Source organism: Scleropages formosus, chromosome 16, assembly GCF_900964775.1.
Source record: "Scleropages formosus chromosome 16, fSclFor1.1, whole genome shotgun sequence".
Classification (NCBI taxonomy): domain Eukaryota; kingdom Metazoa; phylum Chordata; class Actinopteri; order Osteoglossiformes; family Osteoglossidae; genus Scleropages; species Scleropages formosus.
In genome coordinates, this window is record NC_041821.1 from 4887436 (window position 1) to 4902437 (window position 15002).

The 15002-nt window shown below is 52.4% G+C and overlaps 1 protein-coding gene across 2 annotated transcripts; it reads right to left on the bottom strand.

Moving 5' to 3' along the window:
• Nucleotides 1-2745: 2745 nt before the first annotated feature.
• Nucleotides 2746-13772, bottom strand: LOC108924379 (WW domain binding protein 1-like). 2 transcript variants are annotated; one of them, XM_029259228.1, is made up of 6 exons: nucleotides 13743-13772; nucleotides 9178-9219; nucleotides 8564-8608; nucleotides 8244-8391; nucleotides 7895-8056; nucleotides 2746-7388 (listed from the first exon to the last, which is right to left on the bottom strand). In XM_029259228.1, exons 1-6 carry the CDS (start codon nucleotides 13764-13766, stop codon nucleotides 6574-6576), a joined length of 1236 nt encoding a protein of 411 aa, XP_029115061.1. In that variant the 5' UTR covers nucleotides 13767-13772; the 3' UTR covers nucleotides 2746-6573. The 2 variants fall into 2 exon arrangements, with proteins under 2 accessions (XP_029115061.1, XP_029115060.1); XM_029259227.1 differs by lacking the exon at nucleotides 13743-13772 and adding an exon at nucleotides 13262-13518.
• Between the last annotated feature and the right edge of the window lie 1230 nt (nucleotides 13773-15002).

A 15002-nucleotide genomic window follows, 5' to 3' on the forward strand; every position in this document is an offset into this window, starting at 1 on the left:
TGTGACTCAAGTGCTGTTCCATTTATGTTCCAGCCCTGAAGGTGCCCCAGATATTTATTGATTATTTAATCTTTATTATTTAGTTATTATGCTGAATGGCAGTATACCCCACCCGCCCAGTGTTTCAAATTTCAGTCATTTAAATCATTCATCCAAGCTGGAGCCCTACAGTCCACCCTGAAGGAAATAACTTCTGCAGGTCTGTAGGCCTTCACAACACCAGCATGTCTTTATTCTGATGCTTTGCACAGATTTTTACCCACGTAACAGGAGGACCAAGTGGGATGAGGTGATTTTGATTATTATCGTATTTTTTTTTTGTCCAGTGTTTGATAATGAACTTTACTATGATATTCAAATTTCTTCAAGAGGATGTTCTTCCTCCAGTTCAAGGGGATTTGAACCCGGGAGCTTCAGATTGCAGGGTGACGGCCTTGTCCAGGACGCTACCTATGTTTATTTAAAACGTGAGAAGTGACGCACATATTCATCAAAACCAAATCAGCGCAGTCCTAATGGTATAATTACATCAGTAATAACTACTGTGGCTGGAGGGTAAATGCTGCCATGTGCAGAGCTGCATCATCATTCCCTGTAATATTGTGCATCTCGTCTTAAATTCCTGCACGTGGAACGTTGGAATTATAAGGCATCTTTCAAATGGATAAATAACCATACATTCATCTGCTCGTTGGTGTGCAAAAAAATAGCTCTGTTTGTCATCTCCCACTTACCACTTGCTTTTTGCGATTGATAAAGGAGAATCTGATTCATGTTCGCTGTTTCCCGTGTCTCCTTCCACGCCTGTGCTTGCTGGAGGTGTGGCCCCGACTTTTGGGAGATGATGTTTGTGGTGTACGGTAAGAGAAAACCGCAGACTTGGCAGCGAATCGCAAAGCCGCACGGGGCCAGGCCAGGGAAAGAAGGAGGTGAAAAGTCCGGGGAATGTTCTAGAAGACGTGTCCCAGGGCCTCTCTGCCAAACACTGCTGCCAATAGTTGACCTTCAGAGACATTAAAGGTTTGTGCTGTTTGGCTTGGGGGGGGGGGGGGGGGGCACGATATGGTTCGGCACTGAGGATTGTGACCCTTGCTGATGCCATGGAAACGGTACCTTCCGAATCTTCTCCCCTTCTATCTCTTGCTGAATTTAAAATTCCAATTTGAAATCAGAGTTGTCTCTGTCCCTGACCGCAGCATCCGCATCTCAGCGAGGGGAGGCGGACGGTGCCCTGCTCTGCCCATGAGGACCGCTGGGTGATGCCCGAGGAGCACGAAAAATCCCTGCTGCTGGATCCAAACACACAAAGCAGGATTTCCAGTTCACACACTTCCGCAAAGCAGCACTCGAGTGGGAGTCTGAGAAGGAGGTAAGGTCACGCAGTGACACCGTACTTTACTGTACGCTGTGTCAGGGTACAGCGTAAGAGTTGGGCTCCCACCATAAAGACATCAATCGGCTGTAAGTAAAGCAGAGGTAGCTTTGTATAATAGAAATACTAATATTATACTAATATTATGTGTATATACAGTACAGTATACATATATATAATTGAAATGTATAATTAAATATTTATATATATAGTACTATGTAATTAGCCTTTATATTAATTCTTTTTTTGCTGAGATACCTTGTCTTGAGAAGAGAGGACCCCCCCCCCCCCCATTTACGGAACCTCATCATTTTAAATTCCCCCAAGATGTAAACGGAGCCTTTTAATACTGCTTCTATTTATATATTTATTTGATGCTTTTCTCCAAAGCAAATTGGATCGTTAAGCTATTGATATTTTCTGGTTTATAGAGCAGGGTCATTTTTACCGCATCGGTTCAGTGTAAGTACCTTGATCGTCAAACCCGTAGTTTTGGACCTCTTTTCAAGCACATGTCCAACATTTCGGGTTTGGCCGCGGTAGAGCAGGTGCGGGGATCTGAAGGTTGCCCTCTTGGACGTGCTGAACGCCACAGAGGTCGAGTGGTCGAGAGGAGGCGAACAGGGGAAGCTGGACGGATCATCCTGTGGAAAACTCGAGGCGACAGAGCGAAGTAGAGTGGCTTCCGTGGACGGTAGGATGTTTCTGACACTGGAACTGATCCCTTCGCTTCAAGATCTCCTAAGTCCAAGGGAAGGAGCAGATGGTGCCCCGGTGAGTAAACCAGAGTGAATCACTGCAGCGTTCGCACCAGTGACTCGGAGTCACACCACCAGTGATTTAGTTCTCCGGCCCAGACTGTTACTAGGCTGTAATAAGTGCATAGTATATAGAGGTATAAACATGTTAATATTAATTTAATTTGAAGACCTTTGAAAACACACATGCTCTTGCATCCGGTAATGTTACGGAAAATATCGTTCTTATCGGAAGTCATTGTCGTATTTGGTTCGGAACATTTTTGAGCAAAACCTCCCGGCTCTGCGGTCAAGTCACATCTCGGCGTGTCCAGGGTGTCGTCAAAGTTCCTTGTTGTCGTTCGTGGGATTTTTCAGAGCAGACCACATGTGGATTATCTCCTGCGCACGTCCAGCTGGAACACACCTTATCGGTGTGTGTGTGCATGCGTGCGTGCGTGCGTTTGAGGTAGCGCTTAACCCTGCTCTTATCGGTCCCGATTCGAGGTCCTCTGCAAGAATAATTCAACTTACACACTGTGACAGGATGCTGAGACGCCCCCCCCCCCCCCCTCCTCCTCCCAGAATCCATCAGCGAGGGGTCACTGGGACGGCGAAATGGCAAACCCACCAAGCCACGGCGTGAATGAGCACTTTATTGTCACACAAATCCACAGGTTGTTTCGTGGGCAACACTGACAGTCCAGTAGAGCAGAGACCGAACGGAGAAGAACAGCACACAGCCGACAAACGAGTAACTAACATGTTGGATGCGCACCCTCTGAACACCGATGAAGGTCGTGAAGAAATAATCCGAGCGGTTGATGGCATCTCTCGATACTTCGGGTTATGGATTAAAAAAAAAAAAAAAAAACAACAAATGATATTCAACAGTACAGTCGGTACAAAAACTCTTTGAATGACGGCAATAAGGTACCTCCACTCTCGGGGACGCTGTCAAGGTGAGCCAGTCCCAGAAGTTTGACCTGACAATAACGCGTAGAAGCTCAGCACCCGGATACGACATCGCGATGGAAAGACTTACTTATAGTCACTCGCGTCGCGTGTGAGATGGTCCAGGTGTGAAATAAAAGAGTTTCCCCTTGGAATACCCCGAACGTTGTTCATCATGGCCTCTATCCTCCTGAGACCCAGCATAAAAACGGGTCTGGGGTATATTTCTAGGAAGTTGTCCAAGGCCCACTCTCAAAGACGTGGTATCAGCATCGTGGCATGCTCAGTTTGAGAGACACACTTAAAAAACAGCACATGTCCTCTACAGTGGACAAATGTCAATGGCTGGGTCTCAGAGGGATATACTGACCCCAAACGCTTGGTCACGTGACCGTAGGACAGCAACAATGTGGACAGCGTCTCCTCTTAAGAGAAACAGTCTGCATTTGCGTGGAGATGGTGTTATGGGTCGGCTGTCTTAATGCACGCAGTTTCACCGATGCTACTTTTTTACTTTTGGCTTCTATAAAGGAAAAGTACTCTACTGTATATATAATTTCCTTTAAATGCAACATACACAAACAAATGGTTTACAGTCACAAACCATAAGAGGTGAAGCGAGGTAACAGTCTGACGGAGCGCCCCGGTCGAGGGTTTGGAGCTCTGCGGTACGGTGCAGGACCCCCCCTCCCCAGGGAGCCGGGCATTAACAGTAACCCGGAACGACTTCGAAATTCTCCGAGGGCGTCCTCGGCATCATCTCTGGGCGCGCAACGGTCACCTGAACTGACGTTCGGCTGCAAAGCGCTGCGCAGAACTGCACGACCTGGGCAAAATTAGTGAGGAAACTATGAAATTGAGAGGACACCTCTGAGACATCGATTGGAAAAAAAGGACACTGACTCGTTTCTCCCCCGTTTACATTACAAAATCCTACGATCCTGGACTTATTTATCTGTCCGGCACAATGTGGGCTGTCCGGGTGGCTCGCTGGGACACTGCGCCGGGCTGCGACCCATCGTCGTAGTTTTACCGCGTGCAGGACAAACACCGCAGATGCGTGTTTCAGTAAAACGCTGAGATTTCCGGCTAATAACTGCAAAGCAGTGATTTTGGAAAGGGGACAAGGATATCGGTCGACGAATCAAAATCACTAAAAATGGCCTTAAGGAAGGTATAAAGGGTAAGAGATTAGAGAAGGGGACTTAAGAAAAGGCAAAGTGAACTAGAAGCAGTTCTTATTATTATTATTATTATTATTATTATTATTATTCATCCATCAATTTTTAGTAACAGCTTGTCTTGGTTGGAATCCACCAGGGTCTGGAGCCTATCCCAGAATCACTGGCGACAAGGGTTAGGGTTATGCAGACTTGTTATCCTCTAGCCATGAAAACCTACAGTGCTGCTTGAAAGTAGTGAAGCCCCTGTGTACCTTATTTTTTACCAGGAAATAGGTATTTAATGAGGTACACTGTTTCTCATGTGACATAACAGGTGTGTAATGACCAGTTCTGTATGTTACCTTAGAGGAAACCATGTGTGTAATAGAAACACACAACTAGCGCAGGTGTAAAAATAAGCAAAGCCCAAGCTGTACTGGGTAAACCGAGTCGGAAAGTAGAATCAGGGGTGTAAATCATAGTCATTTATTCATTTTATACGTTTATTTTAAGATTTAACATGTATATGTTTATTTTAATATGTTATACAGGAATAATGATGGTCCCAGTAGGGTTCACTTACTTTTAAACAGCACTGGATTAACTGTACCCCATGTGCCCGGTTCATGCGAAATGCAGCGTTTCACCCCTCCGACACGTCTTCGGAACAGGACAGAAGGTTATAACGAAGAACGTTCCCATCAAAGAGCATCTTTAGGGTGTAGACCCTGCAGTTTCCACAAGGGGCGAGGGGCTGATGAGGGGGTGGCGGCACTGTTCACAAGAACCAGAGGTCCTGCCCACACGCAGGCCGAGGTCCAGTCCCAGAAGGGCCCCGTTCCACAACACCGTCCTCATCTTTCCATACATTCCATTATTATTATTTATCATGAACAACTTATAACTGCTGTTTTTGTCCAGAGCGACTTACAGTATTACATTCGTGTATTAACATCCTTATAGTTATTTTTCCACTTGCACAGCTGCGTGATTTTTACTGTATCAGTGCAGGGTAAGTGCCTTGGTAAAGGGTAGTACAGCTGGAGATAGGATTCGATCCTGAGTCCATCAGGATGCAAGGTGGTAGCTCTAACCAGTACGCCACCTGCTGCTCTGTTTCAGAATTAGCGGCGTTAAGTGTATGAAAATAATCCTCAGCGATGGTTATTTACAGCGAGAAGCTGTGATGACGGTGGGATGAGGACAGGCCCTCAGAACGTACCGCGGAACGCCGACATGCGTCTCTTTTCGAGGTGTCAGACCTTAAGGGTGGGTTTCATTTCCCTCGAAAAATCTACCTTTCCGAAGCTGACATTTAGAGAATGCCCCCCACCCACCCACCCACCCCACCTGTGGGTGCTTTTCCCTTTCACAGTGAGCGTTTCACTCTTGAAATTTCCCCACCGGCGCTGGGGAAGGAAACCGGTGCTGGGGCAGAGAGGTGCATTCAGTGGCGGAACACGGTAAATCCACACTTTCGATGGGGACAGAAAGCCACTGGCGCTTACATCCAAATTATCTACGGGGGGTCCATCGATTCCTGGGAAAGTGTCGGAGCGATGGACCAAGAACGCCTTTGTGCGACGCAGTGGGGGGAGATTACATTCGACACCAGCGGTGACGGTTAGCTTGAGGCTCTGGAAGGGTTCAACAAGCGAAACAGCGCCCCCTACAGTGGGGGTCGTCACATTGCCTAGCGCAGAAGCCCTGCTGGGGGGAACGGCGCGCTTCGTTTTCCCCGGCTGCAACACGTATAAATATTGAACTGGGTTCTGTACAGTTCTTTCGAAACAAAACTCAGTTTAAAGTGACAGCGCGTGAGGGAAGAGCGGACCGAGAGCGCCCTCTGTTGGCCTGCCATGCATCCGATGGCTGCCACCGCCACCGCGGTCATCCTCATCAACCCTGTAATTATTAGTGTGATTATTGCCTTTAGGTGACAAGCAGTCCGCAGCAGCAGGAGGTTGGCGTGGCTCGGGTGCGAGGGCATAGGTAGGCTGCTCGGGAGACCCGCCACCCCTTACCGGGTCCCCGCGTTGCAACCGTTGAACCGTAGGGGGACCGCTGGGGAGGAGACGGGAGTCTGCGTCCAAACTCTCCACCACCACGTGCCGACACACACACGCACACGGAAACGGAGCGTCGCAGAAGACACATTTCTAGAAAACTAACAGTTTCCTCTGCAAGGTGCCACGGCTCGTACTGCGGTCCGTTACCGTGTTGTCACGCCGCTCCAGTCCGTGCCCTTCGCGTGGCCGGTGGAAGGACTCCGTCGTCGCCGATCCGCCACGCCATTCGGCCTGCTCCGGCGCAATGCTGGTACCCTACTGCCGCCCCCGCCTCTCCTTCACACCGTCTCGACGGCAACGGCGGACTCTGCGCTCCGCTGCAGGAGAGGGACGGGGCCGCAAAGGGCGCGGGCGGAGCAGTCGACGCTGTCGTGGAGGAAGCCGGGCTCCTCCTTGCCTTCTGCCTCCTCCCGCCCGCCGCCCCCTGCCTCCTGCCAGCCGTCCTCATCCTCGCTCTCCACCTGGCAGCGACACACCTCGATTCCTGAGTCGCCCGTCAGGCGCCGGTGCCGGAAGTGGCTCTCGTCCGCGTCCGGATCGTCCCCCTCGCCCTCCGCGTCGGAGGCGCAGCCGTCCGGCTCGAAGAAATCCACGTTGGAAGAGAAGAGCGCGTGTTTGGGCGGGGACTGCGCCGCCCCGGGGGGCGCCGGCTCCTCCTCGGGCGCCTTGCCGGCGGCCGGCTCCTCGTCCCGTCCCGCCGTGGCGCCCAGGGGGTCGGCGGGAACGGGCGGCGGCGGGGAGGCGGAGGGGTCGGCCGGGGCTCCGCCCTCGGGGGCGGCGGGGGGCGCGGCGGCGGCGCTGGGCGGCCGGGAGTCTCCCGCCTCGCTGGGCGTGGTGGCGTTGCTCGTGTCCGTCTCGTCGGTGACCTGGACGGAGAAGGAGGTGCTGCAGGGGGACGAGGCGGAGCAGGACTCGCAGGAGCAGCTCGTGTAGTTGTCCGAGCTGTGGGAGGACACCATCCCGCTGGGGCCGGCGCGGGCGTACTGAGCGGCGCCGCCCTGCAGGGCGAACACGGCGCTGTACGGCGGGGGAGGGGTGCTGGGCCGCGCCGCCACCTCCTCGTAGGACGGCAGCTTGAAGGAGGCCAGGAAGCCTGGAGATACACGGGGGGGACGGTTAAAGGTCACGCTCATGTTAACCTGAGCACTGTGCTTTTTACTGCACCGTGATTTTTACTGCATTGCAGTTTTTACTGCACTTTTCTTCCCTGCACCATGATTTTTACTGCACCTTGTTTCACCGCACCGTGATTTTTACTGCACTTTTCTTCCCTGCACCGTGATTTTTACTGCACCTTGTTTCACTGCATCTTGTCCCCCTGCACCATGATTTTTACTGCAGGGACATCTTTGCTGCACCACAGTTTTTACTGCATCAAGATTTTTTACCACAACTTGCTCCGGTGTACCATGATTTTTATTGCACTGCGGTTTTTACTCCACTGCGCTCTCCTGCAGGTCAACGCTTTACCAGTGGAATCCAGTAGCTCCAGAAACACTGAAATTCCCTGCCTATCAGGAGGGTTCTTTTATGCCCCACCGTGGTACGTCACGGGGCTAGGGGGGTATGCGGGGAGGATACCGAGGCAGCGGCACATACTGAGGTCCAGCATGGAGGTGGGGTAACTGCAGGCGCCGTGGTACGCCATGAGGTTGATCTCCCGCTGGCGCTGCAGCTGCTGGACTCGCAGCTTGGCTCTCCGGTGTCGATACGCACAGCAGCAGCTGAACAGGATCAGCACTGTCCACAGGAGCCAGAACCCTGCAACACAGCCCAGCGACACCATCGTGTCCTTTTCTGGAACTCGAACCCGCAACCTTCTGCTTAACTGATGAAGTAGGACCCCATCCGTAAAGTTCGCTTTACATATTTTCCCCGACTTTGCATGATCCCACCAGCAGGTGGCGCCACGGTTAAGGGTTGAGCAGCTCTCTCCTGGTCTACTCACACCACAGTTCGTAGTAGTAGGTGCAGCAGCCCGTCTCACCGCAGCAGTGCCCCGTCTCGCACAGGTAGGCGCCGTTGTTGTTCACCCCGGGGCAGTACCTGGGGCTGGAGACGGCCGGCTGGCTGCCCGCACCACGGTACCGCACCCCCTGGACACACGGGCACAAACGGCACTCCTCAGCCAGCTGACTTACCCACAATGCCTTGTGTCCCATTCATTCAGCTCTTTCCGGGTATCACCCAGAATAGGGTACGAGGGCACGTACGCTCGTTCTCGCCACGTTCGCCAGACTTGCTGCGAGGTAAACGGAGGAGTCTTACCTTGCTGATGGTCTCCATGTCCGGATCCTGAGGCATGGCGCTCATCTGGAATGTTAAAAAGGACACTTCGGTTTGTGGAAACACCGCGGTCCGGGTTCTCGGGGCGCATCGGTATTCCGCGAGCGCGGCCGTGTCGGGTTTGGCGAGGTTCGAACCCTCGTCAGCAGAAGCGGTGGGCCGAGGCAGCAGCCTTCCGCTGACCCGGCGCGCTTCTCAGGGGCCAATTTAATCCACTGCAGAGGGCTTAACTGGCGCCGCACCTCGACAGAAATCGATGCCGCCACACGCCGGCCTTTTGTCGCATTTCGCGCCGACCGCCAGGAGGCGGGACCGTCCGTTCCCAGCAACGCGTGGTTCTCCTCGTTTTTTTTTTCACTCGTTCACCTGACGCTTCTCCTCAGAGCGACTGACAGCGATTTACTCATTTATACAGCAGGGTAATTTTTTTTTCTATCAGGTCAGGGGAAGTACCTTGATACCTTGATCAAGGGTACTGCAGCAGGAAGTGGGGTTCGAACCTGGGCTGTGCGAGGTGGCAGCTCTAATCACTGCACCACCTGCTGCACACCTGTGGTCAGCAAGACAAACCAAGCCCGCCCACCAATCCCCCTCACCTTGGCTGTGGTCGCTTCTGCCTCCTGCAGGGAGATGGTCATCTGGATGGAGACACAGCGGACAAATTTAATGCGCTTGACATTTACCGAAGTTCGACCAGAAGGGAGGGGGATGGGGGGGTCAGCAGGGGGTGGGAATCAGGCATTCTCATCAGGTTTGACACATTTCTGCAGCATTTCGCAGTGGTTCTCAGCCTCGCCCTGCTGCAACGACACGGACAGGTGAGCTGAAGGTGAATCCCAGTGCAGGGTTTCGTTTGCCGGGACATAAATGCAGACAATCGTTCGAACGGGTTTCGCGGATCAGGACCGAGACGGTCCGGCAGAGAGCAGATCTCCAAAACAAACCAGATTCTGCAGTGAACTTCTCCAACCAGCTCCTCATGAAGCCACCCCCTGGTGTTCATCGAAGGTACTGAGACCCCCTCCGAAAACCAGCCATCAGGTGCGTTTGGGGCTGGACGGGGGTCGGAGGCGGCAGTCGGTGGCACTGGAGATGGGCGCTGAGGGTCAGTCGCCCGCCCTGCTGCTCTTTCCGAGCACGTTCCGCAAATAAAGAGCTCAGAGCCGTCCTCTCCTCTCCTCTCCTCTGTGGCCCCCTGCGCGGCCAGACACTCTCACCTCAAATCTGCCTTTTTCACAGCATCCGGGATCCCGTTACCAATTAGAAAAGCACCCCGCTGTCATTTCAATTTATTATTTATACTTTTAGCTGAGCAAGTTCCTTTGAGGCAGTTCCCACGTTCAGAAATGTCTGTCCCAGCCATGGCGACAGGCCACGCAAAGTAAATGAAACACAGTAAATGCCGGCAAGAAGGTAAATGTTACCAATTTAAACTTAACTACTCTGTAGGTAAACTGCTTAGCCGTAAAAGGACTGGGAAAAAACACATTTTAATAAAAAAGGGTAAATGAGTACACTGCATCCTCCCGACATGGACGGTCGAGGTACGAATTTTACAACATTGTCCAGTTTTTTTTGAAAACCTCTTTTTTGACTGTATTTTCTTCTTTTTTCTGTTTTCGACACTATGTGCCTACAGCAGAGCCCCTAACCCACCGAGTCGCAGCCAGAACTGAGTGTGGGTCCACCTTAATCCAGCTCCGTTCCACAGTGTTTACAGCTCGTCTCTGGTGTCCTGAACGCTGGTGATCAATAAAGGTATTTACTGTAAAACTGACTTACAAACAAAACCAGTTACAAACAGAGTGCTGATAATAATTGCTTTTGAAAACTGACAGTCCAGTTTAATAAAAACCTAGAAAAAATTAAACATCTGCACAAGTTTGTGCAGAGAGGAGGCCCACATCATCTTAATGATCTAAGTGACCTAAGTACCTTCTCTGGTCAACGATCGATCAACGTGCAGATTAGGGGCGAGCGGGTGACCTTTGACCCTGGGTGCGATATTTGTTCAGTAACTGGGCTTGCATGCTAATCCGGGGCTGATTTTGATTTATTTTTTTACTGCCAGAGACAAGAGCGCACAACCTGGACATGAATGGGAGGGGGGGGACATGGCTAGAGGACACCCTGCATGGTCAACTTTAGGGAAAGTGTACACATGACCTTTAAGATGGGGTCCATTCCAAAAGCTTTGGCTTTCCAAAGTTTAATGCTATGTCCAAAAAGTCTGTGCCAGTGGATCATGTCCTGGTCTCAGGCAGATTAAGACGACACAGTCCCCGGTGGAAGGACGCGCGCCAACTCAGCACGGTGGCGGCACACCCCACACCCCTGCATGTTACTCCACAGCTCCATGTGCTGAGTGTGATGTGGCCAAGCGGAGCCTCGGTATCAAGTGACGACGCACTAAAAACAGCGATTCTGGCTGGAAACCCGTGACTCAGAACAGCCATCCATCACGAGGAACCGCTTGTCCGGTGCAGGGCCACGGAGGTCCAGAGTCTATCCTGGAAACGTAGGGTGTGAGGCAGCGTACAGCCCGGACAGAACGCCACTGCATCAGAAAGCGAAAACACACACATTCACTCAAACACACATGTGACAGGTAATGTAGGAGCACGGTTCTACCTGAAACAGTCTTTGGACTGTGGGAGGAACATGAGGACATGTGGAGAACATGCAAACTGAGCTGGCTTGAAACCTGTAGCCCAGGAGCCGTGGGGCACCGTGTCGCCCCAGCTCCACATAAAAGAATGAAAAGATTTTTGAAAAGCTGGGGGGGGTAAGCCGGCATCATGAAGGGTCGTGGGCACTGAGAAGCGCTTCTCCTGGCTGCGGGTGCAAGATGAACAGAGGCCTGTGGACTCGGGTGAAAAAAGCCACACCTCCATCCTTTATGACTGAGCCCTTTCAAACCTGGGATTAGGGGGCCTCCGTTGACCTTGAGGATCCTGCAGGGAGTCACGCCTGGCTCCCGTTGGAAGATCTGCTCGCCAAGGCTGCCGAACCCCAACATCGCTGCCGCCCCGCCTCCACTCTAAAGCTGCTGGGTTCAAACCCAAAGTCTACTGGTTGCAGCAGCAGCCCTGCAAGTGCCCCCGCCCCCTCTGCACAGAAGAGGTCGGAACTGCATCGTGGCCCTCGCCCCTCCCCGACTCTCATCCGCATTTCGCACCCTCAGCAGGCGCCAAGGGCCACGGAGGCCGGAGCCGACTGCCTGACAGCTTCATTGCCGTGGCGACAGCAGAGCTCCGCTACTCTCTCTCCCACCATCGTCAGACCACCGCGAACCACCTGATTTATAACTGTCAATACAGCGTGTGACAAAAACCAGATCGTAATTCAACGGAGCTCCGTCACCAGGGTACGACATGAGTAAACAGCCAAAATAGCTCAGTTATGAATTGCTCACAGGTCCATTTGTGATCTTTAACCGACATCATAAACAACCACATTTTACAAGTAAATTCCCTTTGATTTTCTAGTCGGATTCATTTGATGATCAGTTTGCATTTTGAATTTTACTGTACCCGCAACTCCCACATCAATGCAGAACTTTCACACGCATAACTTTCAAACTCATAACTCAAATTCCCGACTCGATGTCTCAAAAGTGTTTCCACGGAGATCTTCAGTAATTTATAACCACCGGTTGCAGGCAATACTTCATCAAAACATATATCTGTACACATGCTACTTATTTAGACGTTGTATATTTTTTCATAATTACTCCTAAATGTAGTTAGAAAACCTTCATTCGATCTTTAGATAATTCCTTCAGTGCATCTTTGCAATGAAGAAATGATCCAGCTTTGACCCCTGGACAGCAGGACTGTCTAATAAATATTTCTATTAAAAGGGACAAAGGAGATTTAAAACCCAAAACTGCTGCTGTGAAGCATCTAGACAGAGGCGTGTTGCTGATGCTGGGTAGGTTCACACAGATATTGTGGACCCGGTTGGGGGAGCAGCTCTGTGAGACCAGATCAGGAGGACGAGCTAAGCGAGACCAACTCAGGGAGATCAGCTCAGTGAGACCAGTTCATTAGGACCTGATCAGGAGGACCAGCTCCATCCCAGCAAGGGGGTCCAGTCTGTCCCGCTCTGCTGCATCAGGACAGGGAGCCACTCACGCACCCGACTGCACCATAAACACAAATATTACACCAAATCATAGCATAAGAAGGAAACATATTTCGCTGCACCAAGTGGTTCCACTTTTGCTGAACTCGGGATCGACAGCTGGAGATACATGATGGACACCATTTCATTTGATGTGCAAGAAATGAAAAACAGCATAAGAAGATGCAGACTGACTTCCTTGTATTGTTGTACCGATACAACTAGGTCAAAGTAGATGTATATAGTAGCACTAGAATGAGCAGAAAACATAAACAGTAATTATATATTATACACATACACGAGAACGAATGGTAAACAGCACAGAAAACAAATAAATGGATTGGAACTCATTTCCACCACGCAGTTCGCACACAATCACTGTTTCTGCTCTTTCTTCCTGCCGCCCCGGTGTCGGCGGGACACAATGAATCAGTTACAACGTATCAAATGTGTCTCGCGTCCTCGTCCGTCGCGCGCCGCACAAACTCCCTGTATCAGTCACTGTGAAAACAGACCGCGTCGATCACGTTCGCGGAGAGGAAGGAGCGCACGTACCTCCTGCGCGCGCCCGTCAAGGCAGGACCTCGTGCATTTTGTCACATCCATGGAGATAACAGAAATCGTGCGGCATTAACGCGCGGCTCCTGTAGATCATTCCGCAAAGGACCCCCCCGTCCCCCGTCCCCTCCCCCAACCCGCACCCCCAGCTCAGCCTCTATCCAGATGCATCGCGAGGCCAGCCGCCATTCCCCAGTCGCACGCGCCGCCGCCTCCGATGCCGCCGCCGCCGCCGCCGCCGCGCTGCGGCGCTTCGAACCGCGGACCGCCGCGCGCACGCGCGCCGCGCCGCCGTTCAGACCGCGCGGGTGCCGAAGCGGGCGATCCGGCGACAGCACCTCCGAGGCCGCTGGTCCGAGAGGCGCTCCGACATCTCCATCCCGCATCTGAGGGATGGGGGCCGGGTTGATGATGTCATTCAGCGGGAGCCCCCCATGTGGGGGTCGGGGAAAAGGGGGGGGGGGAGTGACGGACCCACCGGCCATTGGACGCCCCTCATCATGGCAACAGCGGCACAACCGGAGAGGAGAGGAGAGGAGAGGAGGAGACGGATGGGATGAGATCCTCAGGGATGATGAACACCTTCACCCTACAGCTGCAGCGCTGTCTCATCCCACCATCCCCCTACCCATTCATCTCTTCATCATTCACTCATCCCTTCATCATTCATCCATCCCTACATGTCAGCGCGCTGCCGAACATTTTCTGGCAGCATTTAATCCCCCAGATCACGTGACTCGTTTAGCGCGCCTGTCGAAAGAGACCCGGTCAAGGTCATCGTGCAGGTCAAGGTCAAGGCTCCCGAAGAACCCCAGCCCCCCTCCTCCTCCTCCTCCTCCTCCCCCTCGTCACTGCAATTTATCACATCCGACATTTCGCGACACCTTCACTCACGCGACTTCATTAAGAAGCAACTGGCAAGGTGATGTTGCAGGTTCGAGACTCACACCGGGTATCTGTGCGGTGTGCTGCTACAGTGTGCGGACTGGTCATTCCAAAACTTTTTTCAAACACAACTGATATTTCAGTGATTTTGCCTTCAGCTTTGAAGCGCATCTCAGTGAACATCGACAGCAGTAATAAAGGGTCGCTCCTCCTCGTGGACGGGAGGCGCCGCTGTAATTCAGAACGCGGCCACAAGGTGGCAGCAAAGTATTGATCTCGCAGCGATGCGCGGCTCCTCGTGGCAGCGCTCGCGGCCTGCTGTAAAGGCTTTATTAGGCGGGAGCTGCGCAAAATGAGTTATGACTTGTGCAGTTATGTATTGTAATAAGCCACAGCTGCCGCGGGGGGGCGCTCTGAGCTGCACTGCTTTACAGCTTCGACAGGAAGGAGCGGAAAATGCAGAGCATGGGGGCGGGAGAGTGGGCGCACTCCAGGTGCGTCTGTCCCTGAGTCAGTGTCCCATCATCCCGACCGGGCGTGGTCGGTTCTCCGGGGCGTCTGGCGGTCCCGTCCTCCGACTGGGGCCTGAAGGGTCGGGTGTGAGATGTGGGCCGGTGCGCTGACACGGGCGGTGCTCCCCACGGGCTACACACACACACACACACACACTCGACCCTGTTCGTTTTTTCCGCTGCCTCCCTGACACCCGGCGCAGAATTTCACAGAGCGCTGTGGCAAACACGCACACCGTGACGCGTACGCGTCTTGGGGTGCCGCGAGGCTGCCGGTGCGGGCAGAGAGAGAGCGCTGAGGTCACAGAGACAACAGCGACGTTGAAAAAAATATCAACCAG